Raw genomic sequence first — 18,817 nt, forward strand, 5'->3', positions numbered from 1 at the left:
AGGTACTCTTCAACTGTGAGAGACGGAATCTAAAACAAAAATCCAGAAAATCACATTGTATGATTTTTAAATAATTAATTTGCATTTTATTGCATGACATAAGTATTTGATCACCTACCAACCAGTAAGAATTCTGGCTCTCACAGATCTGTTAGTTTTTCTTTAAGAAATGTTGGCGCACTTATTAGAAAATGGAAGAAGTTCAAGATGGCGGTCAATCTCCCTGAGTCTGGGGCTCCATGCAAGATCTCACCTCATGGGGCATCAATGATCATGAGGAAGGTGAGGGATCAGCCCAGAACTACACGGCATGACCTAGTCAATGACCTGAAGAGAGCTGGGACCACAGTCTCATAGAAAACCATTAGTAACACACTACGCCGTCATGGATTAAAATCCTGCAGCGCACGCAAGGTCCCACTGCTCAAGCCAGCGCATGTCCAGGTCCGTTTGCCAATGACCATCTGGATTTTCCAGAGGAGGAATGGGAGAAGGTCATGTGGTCTGATGAGACAAAAAAATTGCTTTTAGTTCTAAACTTCACTCGCGAGATCTTGGCCAACAACCTCCTTCCCTCAGTAAGAGCATTGAAGATGGGTCGTGGCTGAGTCTTCCAGCATGACAACGACCCGAAACACACAGCCAGGGCAACTAAGGAGTGGCTCCGTAAGAAGCATCTCAAGGTCCTGGAGTGGCCTAGCCAGTCTCCAGACCTGAACCCAATAGAAAATCTTTGGAGGGAGCTGAAAGTCCGTATTGCCCAGTGACAGCCCCGAGAACTGAAGGATCTGGAGAAGGTCTGTATGGAGGAGTGCTGCAGTGTGTGCAAACCTGGTCAAGAACTACAGTAAACATATGATCTCTGTAATTGCAAACAAAGGTTTCTGTACCAAATATTAAGTTCTGCTTTTCTGATGTATCAAATACTTATGCCATGCAATAAAATGCAAATTAATTACTTAAGAATCATACAATGTGATTTTCTGGATTTAGATTCCGTCTCTCACAGTTGAAGAGTACCTATGATAAAAATTACTGACCTCTACATGCTTTGTAAGTGGGAAAACCTGCAAAATCGGCAGTGTATCAAATACTTCTCCCCACTGTATCTTCTGTCATTTACATTGTTACTTCCTAATAGATATATTTAATTATATATTTTATTTTATATGCCTTTGGAAAAATATAATTTTGCTTGTGTCCACGAAGGTCTTTAGTATCATTAGAATAGAAAGAGGTATCATTTCAATTGACAGGATAGAGTTTTCATTACACGGTGTCATCGGCGGACCTGTGTGAACCCTGGAAATACTTGGGAGACGGGAAATACTATAAATATCATTTAGCTGTGATTTTTTAAAATGTTTATGTTTTTATTTTTATTTTCAAAAGCTCTTTCTTGTGTTAAAGTCTTTGTTGTGAAGAACTTGTTATATTATGATAAGCTGTATGATTCATTTGACGTTGCTTGGTCTGGTTTTCTGCTGTGGTAAGCACACACTTGCTGTGTCTCAGATGGACTCTAATACAGGTAATACATTTCCTGTGTCATGCTGTTTCAAAAATCATTAAGCAGACAATCTTATCCAGCGCAACTTTCTGGAGCAATTTCTCACCTTGTCACTCTGAGATTTTAACCAGCAAGCGTTAAGTTTCCTGGCCCAAAAGTTTAACCACTTGGGTAGCTGCCTAATTTAGCCTTGGAACCATTCCTTTGACCCCAGCTCACTCACCTTCAAGGACAGGAGATTGCAATTATCTCAGAAACAAGAGAAACCTTTTCCAATCCATCAGTGCTGTTGGATGATGTGTAGACACTGCAAAGGGTCCGGGAGCGTTGGGGTTTTCAATGGATGAAAAGATGTCCCCAGAGGCCTTTATTGTTGGCAAGAGAAAGAGCCTACTGGGCTAATGTTGTATCAGCCCATCAGGCATTAGCCCTTTTGTTTCTCCCAGGAAACTCTTGTGTGCTGTTCAAGTGGAAGAGTCCTGTCCCAAACAGAAGGTCGGCGCTGAAGAACCTTGTTAATGAGTTGAATGCTACACCAGTTTCTTTTTAAAATGTCGAACTACTCTGGAAGCCAAGTTCTCCAGTGAAGCCCTCACCTGCCTCCAAACAGGGTAATGTAGGTGAATGACATTATTAACAACTAGCTGCCAGTCCACTGGTAATGTCTCTGTGCTGAGGATGGCACACCTGCAACTATAGGAGTGTAAAATATATGTATTTACATATGATGTATTTTTTCAATGTTAATAATAACAATTAATAGTGATTAAGGTCTGGAATTTACGTAATCAGGGTTTCTTAGAAACAATGTTTTCAGTCGTTTAATTGGAGTCACATTAATAATTAGGATTTGTAAATGTCACAGTTGGAAATCTAGTTTTTGCATTGATTTAGTTTAGCCTGCTGATTTCATATAGCACTTGAATTGTAAATGGATTTCCTTACAGCAGGAAAAAATCATATTTTCCACATATTCTTGGCGTGGTTTTGATATTCGAGCAGAACAGTCGCACAGTGACCTAACAGCACTACCCATCGGATTTGTGTCACCTAAGAAGAGATGACGTGAGCTGAGGGATTAGAGTGTAAAGGGAGACTGGCACTGTCTCCGTCCCCTCTTCCCTGTAAAGAGCACCTACATACCAGAGTCCTATGAGTAGTGTATTACATAAGGAATAGGGTGGTAAAGTAGTGTACTACATAGGGAATATGGTGCCATTTGGGATGCCTGTACACTTCTACTTTACCTTCCACCCCGGCTTCTCCTCACTTAGAAAGCAATAACCTCTACATTTGACACATCCGTTTTAATGTTCACATTCAGGAAAATGATTCCCTTCTCACCAACATGGATGCTGTGCGTCAAACACACACACACACACACACACACCATCCCGACTCCCTCCAAGGGCACAGATCCGTACAGATTTCCTTGTGTGTGTGACGTGACACTTTGTCACAGTCAATGCTGAGTGTTATTGTGAAGGCCAGGTGTGGTAGCTGAGGGCTTTTATTGTGAAGGCCAGGTGTGGTAGCTGAGGGCTGTTATTGTGAAGGCCAGGTGTGGTAGCTGAGGGCTTTTATTGTGAAGGCCAGGTGTGGTAGCTGAGGGCTTTTATTGTGAAGGCCAGGTGTGGTAGCTGAGGGATTTTATTGTGAAGGCCAGGTGTGGTAGCTGAGGGCTTTTATTGTGAAGTCCAGGTGTGGTACTGAGGGCTTTTATTGTGAAGGCCAAGGTGGGCAGGGTGGAAGGGTAGCCTGGGTGGGCAGGGTGGAAGGGTAGCCTGGGTGGAAGGGTGGAAGGGTAGCCTGGGTGGGCAGGGTGGAAGGGTAGCCTGGGTGGAAGGGTGGAAGGGTAGCCTGGGTGGAAGGGTACCCTGGGTGGGCAGGGTGGAAGGGTGGAAGGGTAGCCTGGGTGGAAGGGTGGAAGGGTAGCCTGGGTGGAAGGGTGGAAGGGTAGCCTGGGTGGAAGGGTGGAAGGGTAGCCAGTGATTGGGCCAGTAAAGATGGCTGGTTCGAATTCTTTAGCCGACAAGGTGAGCAAGACAGTTAAGAATCATTTCTTCCAGGTTGTAAGAATGTCTTCAATAATAGTTAGTAAAAGAGAAGGTAATAGTTCCTGATGTCACAGCAGTAAAAGCAGAGATTCCTTTTGTTTAAAGTAATATTTCACCCATTCATCAGCTCTACTTTCTGGCCATGTTCTTTTTCCACTCTGGAGGAAATATTTTGGGTTACAGTATTTACTTCTGCCTCAGGAGTTACTGTGTGTGTCTGTGTTTGCGTTTGTTCTGGTACTGATATTCTGGAGTCTGGGCCTTGTTCACTTGCCGACAGAATGTGGCCTTCAGATTGCGGACCTACATATGTCCTGGGTGAAGCAGTTGTCCTGGTACAGCGCCGTGTCAGGGTGGCCTCAACCAGCTGAGCACAAGGTGTTGTTCTGTGAGCTGTCACATACAGAGGCTGTAAAATATTACTGTACATTTGATCTGTGGCTCACAAAAATGTGTGTATCACCAAAAGGTATTGACATTACAAACAAAATACATTTTTGAAAGTTTCTACAATGAGTGAACATGCTTTTGTAGTATTATAATAAAATATGTTTTAGAAAGTTATTTAAAAGGTGTGTGTGTGTGTGTGTGTGTGTGTGTGAAGAGATCTTCAGTTGTGCTTTCCAAATGAGATTCCACAGGATGACTCATCTTAGCCATTTTAGCGGGTGGGTAATTAGCTGTGTGGACCAAGAGCTGCACATCTATTCAAATGTTCTCTTTTGTGGGACTGTCTGAGATCTTGATAAACTGTTTAATGACTAAAGAACAATGTCAAAAATGTTGATTGAAATGCTTTGATTAAAATGGCTGTATATGGATCAAAGAAACAATCATTTTGTATATTTAATATAAAGGCAAAATACCTGAGATTCTGTTTTTTTTGTGAAACATTGTTTTTTCAAAAAGAAAAGTAGATTGGATCTGTCTCTTGATAAGTTAGTTTGTAAATTAAGTTTCCAGTTTCTCGGTGGGTCTATTTTATATAGGAGTGTCCTTTATTTTGCTGAGATCTATGCAATAAGTTGATTTCCATTAACGTTCATTGTAATATCCTTTTTTAATAGCTGCATCCCCATGTACAAAGGATTTGTACAAACATTGAGAGGCTTCTGGTTTGATAAACATAACAATAAAGGACTTTGTTCAAATAGTGAAATATGCAGAATGGAGTGTTGTCTTACACAAAAATATTTTCAGATATTCATCAAAAGGACCAAAAAAATTATCTAAATGTATTTGATCTAATTTGAGGCAGCCAGGAATTAAGCTGATAGCAAAAAATACCCAAAATATTTAAATGTTATTTGTTCTGAATAGTCCGTAGAATCATGCTCCATCCCCACCCTGATCATGTCTCCAACCCCACCCTGATCATGCCTCCAACCCCACCCTGATCATGTCTCCAACCCCATCCTGACCATGTCTCCAACCCCACCCTGATCATGCCTCCAACCCCACCCTGACCATGTCTCCATCTCCACCCTGATCATGTCTCCAACCCCACCCTGATCATGTCTCCATCTCCAACCTGACCATGTCTCCATCTCCATCTTGATCATGTCTCCATCCCCATCCTGACCATGTCTCCAACCCCACCCTGATCATGCCTCCAACCCCACCCTGATCATGTCTCCAACCCCATCCTGACCATGTCTCCAACCCCACCCTGATCATGCCTCCAACCCCACCCTGACCATGTCTCCATCTCCACCCTGATCATGTCTCCAACCCCACCCTGATCATGTCTCCATCTCCAACCTGACCATGTCTCCATCTCCATCTTGATCATGTCTCCATCCCCATCCTGACCATGTCTCCAACCCCATCCTGACCATGTCTCCAACCCCATCCTGATCATGTCTCCAACCCCATCCTGACCATGTCTCCAACCCCACCCTGATCATGCCTCCAACCCCACCCTGACCATGTCTCCATCCACCCTGATCATGTCTCCAACCCCACCCTGATCATGTCTCCATCTCCACCCTGATCATGTCTCCAACCCCACCCTGACCATGTCTCCATCTCCATCTTGATCATGTCTCCATCCCCATCCTGACCATGTCTCCAACCCCATCCTGACCATGTCTCCAACCCCATCCTGACCATGTCTCCAACCCCACCCTGATCATGCCTCCAACCCCACCCTGACCATGTCTCCATCTCCACCCTGATCATGTCTCCAACCCCACCCTGATCATGTCTCCATCTCCAACCTGACCATGTCTCCATCTCCAACCTGACCATGTCTCCATCCCCATCCTGACCATGTCTCCAACCCCATCCTGACCATGTCTCCAACCCCATCCTGACCATGTCTCCAACCCCATCCTGACCATGTCTCCAACCCCACCCTGACCATGTCTCCAACCCCATCCTGACCATGTCTCCAACCCCATCCTGACCATGTCTCCAACCCCATCCTGACCATGTCTCCAACCCCACCCTGACCATGTCTCCAACCCCATCCTGACCATGTCTCCAACCCCATCCTGACCATGTCTCCAACCCCATCCTGACCATGTCTCCAACAAATGTTTCCCACAGAGTCACTCCACTTAGCATGCTGTTCCTGTGTTTGACGTTGATGGTTTCTTCTTGACGTCTTTACACGGCTGCTTGGTGCTTAATAGTATACCTGCAGATGAAGAGTCCACTCTTTGACAACACGATATCTTTCTCTGTAAAATTACAGGACATATTTGTATTTTAATGTTTTTAGTTAATAGTGTATAGAGTAATGCTTTCTGAGCATGCTGACCTAGATGGAGCTGAGAATTATTAAGTATTTCTCCATAGATATCTTTTTGGTACTGTATCTGGGGAATTCTGTTTGAGCTTCGTAATACAGATGTGCTTCTAGAAAAAATCTTTGATGGAGCATGACACATGCTAAATGTTCCTAGCTGGTGAAGTGTTTCTGTTAAACGGAGGCAAATTCCCCAACACTCCAGGGCAATATATTCATTATTCATGATAAGCCTAATTTCTTTAATATAGGGGTAATTTATTCTGCCATTAAGTATTCATAGACAAATCATAACTGTTAACTGGATTGCTGAATGATGTTATTTATAATTCCCTGATAATTCACTCCATCTGATATATCATCCCAAATATCACACAATATCAAGATTTAGTACTTTTGAAATGGGACGTTGCAAAGCTACTGACAACAAGCGATCAGGTCCAGATCCAATGTGGTATAATGACTGTAATTTGGGAGAAAACTCCTCTGTTGATCTGTGTTTACGTCCCTGTTGTCTCAAGAATGCAGGTGAAGAAAACCTCTTAAACATTCTTTTTTGTTGTTGTTGACCGTTTTGTAAAATAATGGACATAAGACACTTATTGTAATGGGAGAGGGATCCCAGTCTATATAAACCATGGGTCTGACATCTGGTTAGCAAGTAGTCTAAAGCATCTGCATGTGAAGGTGGCTTCCTGCATTCATGCATGTATGAATAAAGGTTCGCTTTTGGCAACCAGACGTCATTCATTCGTCCATAGTTTTGTTTTATATGGATGTTCAGACAGTACTTTAGTGTCTCTAAAGTTCCATCTCACCCCAGTACCATTCAACAGGTTCTGTCCTCCCCCAGTACCATTCAACAGGTTCTGTCCTCCCCCAGTACCATTCAACAGGTTCTGTCCTCCCCCAGTACCATTCAACAGGTTCTGTCCTCCCAGTACCATTCAACAGGTTCTGTCCTCCCCCAGTACCATTCAACAGGTTCTGTCCTCCCCCAGTACCATTCAACAGGTTCTGTCCTCCCAGTACCATTCAACAGGTTCTGTCCTCCCCCAGTACCATTCAACAGGTTCTGTCCTCCCCCAGTACCATTCAACAGGTTCTGTCCTCCCAGTATCATTCAACAGGTTCTGTCCTCCCCCAGTACCATTCAACAGGTTCTGTCCTCCCAGTACCATTCAACAGGTTCTGTCCTCCCCCAGTACCATTCAACAGGTTATGTCCTCCCCCAGTACCATTCAACAGGTTCTGTCCTCCCCCAGTACCATTCAACAGGTTCTGTGACCTTTTCCTGCTCCATTAGTCCACCTAATAACACCGCCAGGGAAAACAGTGCGCACATTTAAACAGACAATGAAAACCCAAGAAAAGGCAACCGGCAACAGGCCAGCTTCTGAGTTGTGGACAGTGTTCACCCTGAGGTTGGAAGGTGGGCAGAACTCTAAACACGGGACCCTCTGCTTGGTCCTCAGCATTCAGAAGATAGATGGGGATGAGGCCCAGTGATAGACTACAAGAGATTATCCTCTGCCATCAGAGCTCCAGCCCTGTGGGACGTTCTGCTTCCCAAATGTTAAATCTATGTTTGATCATTGGGCTGTTAAACTAGATGACATGACATATTTACTAGAGACAGAGCACATTCAGGCAAGGTGATAAGATTGAGGCAAGGTGATAAATTAGCTCTTTTCACTATTTATTAGCATGAACAAATAAGAATACAATGATACTGTAACTTGAATTGAATGAGCAATATCATCATTATCATCCTGTTGTTAATTATATAAAACAATATAAAACAAGTGATCTGTCATAGAAGTAAACTGAATATGCATGCTATTTCAACTTGGATATTTTTCTATCCAACAGATCAGTTGGGCAGTTGCTGCTATTCTGTTGAGATTCTAATTAAACCTTTTTTCAGGAATACACATGGGATATTTACACATCTGAAGTCATTAAATACAAGTAAAGCAGGTGCATCACAGAAAAAACATGATCATATGACAATAAAAAACTAATTATATTCTGGTTTTCCAGTATTGCAGTACATATTTTTTGCATCTTTGTTTTGGTAATCTAGAGAACACATCCAATGCTAAATCACACTTCATTGACCAGCATGCATCCTCCAGTGATCGATGGAACACCGTATGTACATCATCCCTTCATGTACTGCTGTCATGTACCCACCGTCATGTACCCGCCGTCCCGTACCCGCCGTCCCGTACCCGCCGTCCCGTACCCGCCGTCATGTACCCGCCGTCCCGTACCCGCCGTCCCGTACCCGCCGTCATGTACCCGCCGTCATGTACCCACCGTCCCGTACCCGCCGTCCCGTACCCGCCGTCATGTACCCGCCGTCCCGTACCCGCCGTCCTGTACCCGCCGTCCTGTACCCGCCGTCCCGTACCCGCCGTCATGTATCCACCCACCATAGGTACCATGTGTGTACTGTGTATCAATGCAGGTTCTTTCTGTACTGTGTATCAACTGCTATGTGAACCTAAGAGATCTGTGTTATCATTCATCTGTATTATCAAACATTGTGGAAACCAAATTGGATGCTATATTTGATTAAATTACCTGAACTGTCTGTACCTAAACTGTACAGTGAGAAAGAGCATGCAAAAAGCAGTTAAAGGAAAGAACAGAAGCAACTTAATCCGTAACCTTATAGTCGTGTCGCTAGTTATATAAAATACCCTACTGATGAAAATATGACCATGAAGACACACATGGCCACTGTGTTTTGAAAATACAAACCACGCGTCTCTCTGGAAAAGACTAATGTTCACTGTACTACTATCAGTCAACCTGCAGGAAGTGTGTGTGTGTGTGTGTGTGTGTGTGTCCTTTGCTAGATTTGCCGGGCAGACCTGCATGGATTCACAGCGGCAGTTTAACTAATGTCTTGTTCCGCCCAGAGTTTTGTCTTCTTTGGGGACACGGGATTGAGGAGGTGGGGAGGGTTGAGAGGAGATTGAGGAGGTGGGGAGGGATGAGAGGAGATTGAGGAGGTGGGGAGGGATGAGAGGAGATTGAGTAGGGGAAAGTATAATGACGAGGGAGAAGAGGAGATTGAGGAGGGAGAGTGAGGACAAAGCTGGTAGGGGGAGTTGATGTTTGCATTCAGTCCCTCAAACCTCAATGATGTTGACAGATCGCAGCGACGGATGAAACTGCAATGAAGAGAAACAAAACTGTTATTCTAAATGTGTGGTCAGATATCTTAAAGCAGTGCTGTCATTACTGTTCCTGTCTAAAGGACAAAAACACAATCTATCATTACTGTTCCTGTCTGAATGATAAAATATGATCTATCAATCATTACTGTTCCTGTCTGAAGGATAAAATATGATCTAGAATTGTGCTCATAGGTTTGCATACCCTGGCAGAAATTGTGAAATTTTGACATTGATTTAGAAAATATGATCATGCAAAAAACTGTCATTTATTTTAAGGATAGTGATCATATGAAGCGATTTATTATCACATGGTTGTTTGGCCCCTTTTTAAATCATAATGATAACAGAAATCACCCAAATGGCCCTGATCAAAAGTTTACATACCCTTCAATGTTTGGCCTTGTTACAGACACACAGGGTGACACACTCAGGTGAAAATGGCAATTAAAGGTGAACTTCCCACACCTGTGGCTTTTAAATTGCAATTAGTGTCTGTTTATAAATAGTCAATGAGTTTGTTAGCTCTCATGTAGATGCACTGAGCAGGCTAGATACTGAGCCATGGGGAGCAGAAAAGAACTGTCAAAACAAGGTAATGGAGCTTTATAAAGATATCAAAAGCCTTGCAAATGCCAGTCAGTACTGTTCACTTATTAAGAAGTGGAAAATTCATGGCTCTCTTGATACCAAGCCAAGGTCAGGTAGACCAAGAAAGATTTCAGCCAAAACTGCCAGAAGAAATGTTCGGGATACAAAGAAAAACCCACAGGTAACCTCGGGAGAAATACAGACTTCTCTGGAAAAAGACGGTGTTGTTGTTTCAAGGAGCACAGTACAACGATACTTGAAAAAAAAATTAGCTACATGGTCGAGTTGCCAGAAAGAAGCCTTTACTGCGCCAGTGCCACAAATATGCCTGGTACCAATATGCCCGACAACACCTTGACGCCTCACAGCTTCTGGCACACTGTAATTTGGAGTGACGAGACCAAAATAGAGCTTTATGGTCACAATGACCATGACTCCAACCCCACCCTGACCATGTCTCCAACCCCACCCTGACCATGTCTCCAACCCCACCCTGACCATGTCTCCAACCCCACCCTGACCATGTCTCCATCTCCAACCCCACCCTAAGCACAAGGCCAAGTTGACCCTCCAGTGGTTACAACAGAAAAAGGTGAACGTTCTGGAGATGCCATCACTGTCTCCTGACCTTAATATCATCGAGCCACTCTGCGGAGATCTCAAACGTGCGATTCATGCAAGACCTGGAGGCATTTTGGCAAGACGAATGGGCAGCTATACCCCCTGCAAGAATTCAGGGCCTCATAGACAACTATTACATAAGACTGCACGCTGTTATTGATGCTAAAGGGGGCAAAACACAGTATTAAGAACTAAGGGTATTCAGACTTTTGAACAGGGTCAGTTAATTTTTTTCTTTGTTGCCCCGTTTTGTTTTATGATTGTGCCATTCTTTTATGACATACTGTGGAATGTGAATTCCATAAGAAATGTGTAAGGGTTAGAATCTGGTCTGTTTTTACTGTTCCTGTATAAGGGATAGAATCTGGTCTGTTATCCTTTCTGAGTTTGTCCCTGCCTCGGGTCCAACCAGATGGGTCACGGACATGAAAAAGTGATCAACACTATTGGTCGTCATTAAGCAATGTCTGCCCAAGTCGTTAAGGTGAGAAGAGGGGGAATCGATCGCTATAAAAGCCATTTTAATATTCAACACCCCCCATCCCCAAACACCCATTAGTGGGTGTGGAAATGGACTGTTCTTGTCCCTCTGTAAAACTCTCACTTCTTTGTTTGCCTTCTGGCATCTGTAGAAAAGGGTCATTTTTCTGCCTTGTCTGCTGTGTTGCTTCCATAAAAGGAGGACTGTATTTTAATTGCCAACAAACTGTATTTGTTGATTCACAATGCTAACAAGTAATACCTGAAAAGGCATTAAAAAAAGAAACCCCCACTTTTCTAACCAGGGGATCGACCAGAGCTACACAATAGCCAAAGGATGAGCCTGGAGCTTCTTCTAACAGTACAGGTAATTCCTCAGTAGGTTCATTTCTCTCTATTCTAGGGCAAACTTTAAAATGTAGATGACCCCTTTAATCAATCCAGAGCACTCAAAGACTTGTGTGCCAAATGGCATCCTATTTTGGCACACAAGGTGAAAAATTAAACAAAACTGTTCCCAAGTATTTATTCTCACAAACTCAAATGTGTAATTATGTCAGAGTCATCAAGATATCATAGTTACTTTGAAATATATTTCTGAACTTTCTGGTCAATTTGCAAGTAGAAAATTATCTTAAAGCCAACCATCCACTTAGTCAGCATCTGCCTGAGGCTGAATGTAATCATCCAATCCCACTATAAACCCCTGTCACTACTGGCAAATGGCTCCTGATTATATTGCGTTGGTCAATGGAGGGACTCTCAGGTACTCGCTGTATCACATGTTCTTCAGCCTTCAAGACACTGCAGCAAACTGGTTCTCTTCAGTACCAAGAGATTGCAGCAAACATGTGTTCTTCAGCTTTGTTCATCAAGACACTGCAGCAAACTGGTTCTCTTCAGCATTCAATACACTGCAGCAAACTGGTTCCCTTCAGTACCAAGAGATTGCAGCAAACGTGTTCTTCAGCCTTGTACATCAAGACACAGCAGAAAACTGGTTCTCTTTAGCCTCAAGACACCACAGCAAACTGGTTCTCTTTAGCCTCAAGACACCACAGCGAACTGGTTCTCTTCAGCCTCAAAACACTGCAGCAAACTGGTTCTCTTTAGCCTCAAGACACTGCGGCAAACTAGTCCTCTTTAGCCTCAAGATACTGCAGCAAACTGGTTCTCTTAATTAGCAAGAGATTGCAGCAAACGTGTTCTTCAGCCTTGTACATCAAGACTGCAGCAAACTGGTTCTCTTCAGCCTTCAATACACTGAAGAAAACTGGTGCTCTTCACCCTTCCACATTAAAGTTCCAGCATTTTGCTGGTCTACAGAATCATCCCCCTTTGTCATCCATTACTGACACACAAAGTCGTCAACACTGTAACTATACAGGACGTGGGTGTTTTCCTTTTGACACCAGTGAGATGGAATGTGGCACAATATTATTGGACATTACGCTTACTCTTATGTTTCAACATCTGGTTGCCATGGTCACAGTACAGAGGGGGCTGCATGCGACCACTGTAGTAAATCACTGGGTATGAGGTGACAGGGGAGTCTTAAAGAGAGGGTTACTATTAAAAACACTGAACTGACTGGGTTCAGTAAGGTCATTTTAAGACTCTGGGGTCACAGTGGGCCAGACTGACTCCAGGAAAATGGATGTTAATCCCTTGAAAGTCTATGGTTAAGCCCATCACTGTTGGGGAACAAGGTGAGGAGACAAGACGGATGAGTTAAAAAGTGTCAACGTGTAGGAGTGTGTGTATGTGTGTGTGATATTTGACCGGTACTGAAGGCGTTGCACCTCCCATTCCTTCCTTCATTTGTTCTGTCCATCCAACAGTCCATCCCTCCATACATCCTTCCATTCCTTCCTTAATTTGTTCTGTCCATCCAACAGTCCATCCCTCCATACATCCTTCCATTCCTTCCTTCATTTGTTCTGTCCATCCAACAGTCCATCCCTCCATACATCCTTCCATTCCTTCCTTCATTTGTTCTGTCCATCCAACAGTCCATCCCTCCATACATCCTTCCATTCCTTCCTTCATTTGTTCTGTCCATCCCTCCATACATCCTTCCATTCCTTCCTTCATTTGTTCTGTCCATCCAACAGTCCATCCCTCCATACATCCTTCCATTCCTTCCTTCATTTGTTCTGTCCATCCAACAGTCCATCCCTCCATACATCCTTCCATTCCTTCCTTCATTTGTTCTGTCCATCCAACAGTCCCTCCCTCCATACATCCTTCCATTCCTTCCTTCATTTGTTCTGTCCATCCAACAGTCCATCCCTCCATACATCATTCCATTCCTTCCTTCATTTGTTTGTTCTGTCCATCCAACAGTCCATCCCTCCATACATCCTTCCATTCCTCCAACTTTCCATCCCTCCCTCCGTCTATGTACCTTGCTTCGCAGCAGCCCTCCGGAGCAGTGTTCTGGTGTGCTTGCCAACGACGATGGTTTGACCTTGTCTTTACTGCTGCTGGAGTCGTTGTCCTTGATGATGTCATATTGCCGACAGAACAGGGCAATGACAGCTGCAGGGAGGGGCATCGGGGGTGGGAATAAGAGAGAGGGACATGAGAGGGATATTACATCCACTGTCACCTGTCACTCACCAGACCTCCAAGAACTGCTATCAGGTAGTACAGATATTCAGATGTTATGTGATGTATTGTGTTCTGAGGGTCAGTGATGTAGTGAGTTCTGAGGGATAGTGATGTAGTGAGTTCTAAGGGATAGTAATGTAGTGAGTCCTGAGGGTTAGTAATGTAGTGAGTCCTGAGGGATAGTGATGTAGTGAGCCCTGAGGGTCAGTGGTGTAGTGAGTCCTGAGGGTCAGTGGTGTAGTGAGTCCTGAGGGTCAGTGGTGTAGTGAGTCCTGAGGGTCAGTGGTGTAGTGAGTCCTGAGGGTCAGTGGTGTAGTGAGTCCTGAGGGTCAGTGATGTAGTGAGTCCTGAGGGTCAGTGATGTAGTGAGTCCTGAGGGTCAGTGGTGTAGTGAGTCCTGAGGGTCAGTGAAGTAGTGAGTCCTGAGGGTCAGTGAAGTAGTGAGTCCTGAGGGATAGGGATGTAGTGGGTTGAGAGGGTTAGTGATGTAGTGGGTTGAGAGGGTTAGTGATGTAGTGGGTTGAGAGGGTTAGGGATGTAGTGGGTTGAGAGGGTTAGTGATGTAGTGGGTTGAGAGGGTTAGTGATGAGAGGGTTAGGGATGTAGTGGGTTGAGAGGGTTAGTGATGTAGTGGGTTGAGAGGGTTAGTGATGTAGTGGGTTGAGAGGGTATCTAAGGTTGTGGGTTCAGAAGGTAGGAGAGGTACTGGATTCAAGGGGTACTTGAGGTAGTGGGTTCAGAGGGTTCTTGAGGAAGTGGGTTCAAAAATAACAAAAAACAACAATATGTGTTATGTTAAACTTTTGTATCATTTCAATTACGGCAGGATCTAACAATGCAACATAGTAAACATTATATTCCCTTGGGGCAGGAAACAGACACGGATTGTTACCACTCGTGAACAACTGGTAAACAGGAAATATCAGCGCAATTGAAAAGAAAAAAAACTTGATTGCTAAAAAACATGTTTTAATAGAACACTGACAGGTTCTTTGAAGTAAATATTTAAGTTTGTTTCTAATTGCAATGCAGCTTTTTCTGTTGCCGATTTCTTGTCACATTGTTGACTTCATTCATCAAAAAGCATTTAGTAATATGTCTCTAATATTCACTAACTCATTTAGTGTAGATTTTATTATCTTTTTTGTTCAAAAATCTAAGTGATGCAATGAAAGTGTCTTTTTCAGCAATGCCTCTGTCACCGGTCATTGTGTAATATCTCAGTCACAGAGAGCTGGCTTGTAAAGTAGAGCTTTACAGGCTCATGAAAACGTGGGCAGGTCTATCATTAGTTCTGGGTACTGTTACATTTAAGTCAATGGAAAAGTTAGTGTTGTAGTAACTCCATTGGGCCCTTGAGTTACTTAAGGTGCATAAAAGATTCTCAATGAATGGTTGACCAATCTTTTTAAAATTGTGTCGGTTTTCTATTCTGGATGAGAATACCAGATACCGGCATATTTAATGAATGAGGCGTGAGGGATTTGGTAAATGATCGATAAACCACAGTTAAGGACTATTCACAGGGAACGTCTAACTACTACAAACTGGTTACCAACACAATGGGCAAAGTACAAAAAATACAAGTGATACATGGCCTGTTATACCACAGCTTTTAACCAATCGGCATTTAGAGCTCATACCACCCAGTATATATAACAGCAGATGGCACCTTTGAAGCAGCCTAAGATACATAGCCACTGTTCTCCAGTGCATTTTAGAACGAACTGGAGAATCTGTTCAGGATTTAGAAATCCCCTATTTCAGAAGTTTGCACACATACATTTTCAGTTGCATATGCCAGGGAAATGGTTGCTCCTCCACCTGGCAGTAATGAGCCTGTCAGTGAAGGGGAAGGACACGGAATGAACACCCAGATGGACTTGGGGTCGGTCCTCACCTGCCCACATGAGCAGCACCACCACAATGATGATCACTTCCCCCGTCTGCAGCTGCCGGGATTTATCCACGCCCTCCACCGCAGGGTCGTCTGTGGGGAGGGACAACCCTGTTAATAACCCTATTAATAACCATGTTATAACCCTGTTATAACCAAACCACATAGATCCAGTCGGAACCAGAAAAGTGCCACGCAAAAGTATGAAAATATTGTTTTCAAGGTCAAAAACTGGTTCCAACTGGTTTCAACAGGAACCAGTTAGAACCAGCCAGAGCCAGTCACAATCAGTCCGTATCAGTCAGAACCTGTCGCAATCAGTCCGTATCAGTCACAATCAGTCCGTATCAGTCAGAACCTGTCGCAATCGTTCAGAACCAGTCACAATTAGTCAAAACCATACTGCACCAACCCTGCCTATGTCAGTCCAGTCTGAGACCCCTAGAGATCACATTCAAATAAAACCAGTACAACTTTATTGACAGTAAATGTAAACATTGCTTGTGGGTGCTGATGGGTACAGTATATAAGTCCCCTTTATTCATCATTACAATGACTGAGCAGTTAATCTCCAGGCAGCATGGATCTAACTGACACATTAAAGTTATCCTAAATATTCCCTGGATTGTATGTTAACTGACATTTGATGGATGGACAGATTGTGATTGGATGGATGGATGGATGGATGACAGATTGTGATTGGATGGATGGATGACAGATGGATGACAGATGGTAGAACAGTCAGAAGCCCCCAAATGTCTTCACTAAGACAATGTTCACACAGGCGTCTAATTATTATATTCCTCCCCTCTAAATATTCTTTAAATCTCACCTTTTTAAGAGATGCCCAAAATGATAAAATATACAAATAAATCACAACGTGTCTGCCTGTGTAAATGGTTGAGACCTACAACAAATTGATCTTAAAAACTGTCAGAGCAGCTCAGATAAAGATATTTGAAAAGATCTATGTGACAGGTCAAAAGACCAATCACATAAAAGAAATAGTGGAATTGGGCTGCGAACCAATTTGAACCAAACTGCCTGAACATCAGATGACTGCTTACTTACTTTAACAACGCTTGAATGCATGGATTGTGGGAATATAAAGGGAGTACTAGTAAGTAACACATCCTATATGGCTGGACTTCAAGGCATAAGGTTAGGGTATGTCAGTGCCCTGGGACCAATCTGTACCAGTGTTGGATGTGGTTGTCCATCGAGGGGGGAAGTCTGTCTAGGGGGAACTCACAGATCTCTATGCTCCATGTGTCCTTGTGAGAAGCAGAGCACTATGGAATAGGGTTCAGTTCAGAAGAAATCCAGCTCATCAAACATGTAAAGGATGAGATGGAGATGACGCCATTCTTCCAATATGGTCATTATTGTTCTCCAACCACAGTCTGGGAGAGAGGAAGTGCTTGTCAAAATCCCACATAAATCTCCACTATAAATCCCACTTCTAATGGATTGGCCAAGATCCATCTCTCCCATCCTTTAACCTGTAGCATAATGGAACACTTCCACACCAACTAATCTTTATCCTGTTTGGTGGAACTCCAGGGATCCACTTTTCCAAATTGTTTAGTGATACTCATCATCCGGCAGTCCGTCTGGCAGTCCGTCTGGCAGTCCGTCTGGAAGTCCGTCTGGAAGTCCGTCTGGAAGTCCGTCTGGCAGTCCGTCTGGAAGTCTGTCTGGAAGTCCGTCTGACAGTCTATCTGGCAGTCCACCTGGCGGTCTGTCTGCTGACTATCAAGATGGTGACTACCTGAAGGAATGTGAGCCTTCTGCATGGCAGGGTGTGATTGCTACACTAATTATCTTCCCAACCATTTATCTCACAACAGCAGACACAGCTGATTTTCCAGAGACAGCAAGCATCTCACACACACTAACCCTCCAACCCTTTGACCACCCAACCCTTTGACCACCCAACCCGTTGACCACCCAACCTGGTTGACCACCCAACCTGGTTGACCACCCAACCCGGTTGACCACCCAACCCTTTGACCACCCAACCCGTTGACCACCCAACCCGTTGATCCCCAAACCCTTTGACCTTCCAAACCTTTGACCCTCCCACCCTTTAACCCTCCAAACCTTTCTCTTAAGGGCTTATTCACCTAAAGAGAAAGTAAGGGAGAAAAATCATAAGAGAAAGACGGATATCTGGTGTAATTAATAGTAGTAGGTAAGTAGGACAAAAACAAAGTCTCTGTTCTCTCTGTGTATTTATTGACACCAGGTCAATATACCATCTAATTTTTTCACACGCCAACTGAAGCCACTTAATGATTTTTAAGGACCTAAAGTAAAGTCAATGGCACGACCTCTGGGCACCATGATCTTTACCTGCAGGTGCGATACAGATGCATTTCTCTCTGTTCTCATGTCTCTTACAACTTCTACCTCAGCTCCTCCTCTCTCGCCCTCATTCTGATTCCATCCTCATGATTTAATGCCAGAAGAACTATGGCAGGAGTGCAACACCGTTTTAGAAAATCAATGCACCATTCCTTTAATGTCAGCTGAACATGTTTATCTTTCTCCTGAATAGCAATTTTTATCTGCACTTTCTAACAATGTGCATTATAGCATGGTTGGCATCACTACTCTATAGATAAATATTATGAAAGAACACCATACATCTCCAAAACAGTTACAGAAAAACACACAGACAGATTTTGTGTACATCTAATTGGGAGACAGTGTTGTGTGGCCCTGTATGTGTTTCTGATTCTTGTTTTGGACAGTGAGTAACTCAGCAGTCAGAACCAGTCTCATCTTTGAGGTTTCACAGTAATTGTGTCTAATGGGACATCTTTCCAAGTTGTTTGACAGCCTAGAAAATACATTCTACCACTAAACACTTTCACACATGCACAGTGGTGCATAAACACACATACACACACCAAGCACTGTCAAGAGAAAAGTTGCTAAAATGTTATCCTCCATTTAATCAGAGTTTGGGGATTATTTCTGTGTCTTATACAGTATATCCAACAGCTCTTTGGCTTTTCAAATGTCCTCTTAAGTATTTTCTGAAATAGAAGTTATGGGTTCACACAGTAGCTCCAGAGTTATCTAGGAGGCAGCCCAAATGCC

General features: G+C 43.6%; 1 protein-coding gene across 2 annotated transcripts in view; it reads right to left on the reverse strand.

The window, feature by feature from the left end:
* Nucleotides 1-9,324: 9,324 nt before the first annotated feature.
* The window catches only part of fndc4a (fibronectin type III domain containing 4a), a 34,769-nt gene continuing 25,276 nt past the window's right edge, over nucleotides 9,325-18,817 (reverse strand). For both annotated transcript variants that reach the window (XM_034287901.1, XM_013138551.4), the window contains exons 4-6: nucleotides 15,713-15,802; nucleotides 13,607-13,740; nucleotides 9,325-9,504 (exon numbers count right to left, since the gene is read on the reverse strand). In XM_034287901.1, the coding sequence (XP_034143792.1) occupies nucleotides 9,463-9,504; nucleotides 13,607-13,740; nucleotides 15,713-15,802 (266 nt within the window). In that variant the 3' untranslated portion in view covers nucleotides 9,325-9,462. The remainder of the gene's footprint in view (nucleotides 9,505-13,606; nucleotides 13,741-15,712; nucleotides 15,803-18,817) is intronic.

This window comes from Esox lucius, chromosome 18, assembly GCF_011004845.1.
Source record: "Esox lucius isolate fEsoLuc1 chromosome 18, fEsoLuc1.pri, whole genome shotgun sequence".
Classification (NCBI taxonomy): domain Eukaryota; kingdom Metazoa; phylum Chordata; class Actinopteri; order Esociformes; family Esocidae; genus Esox; species Esox lucius.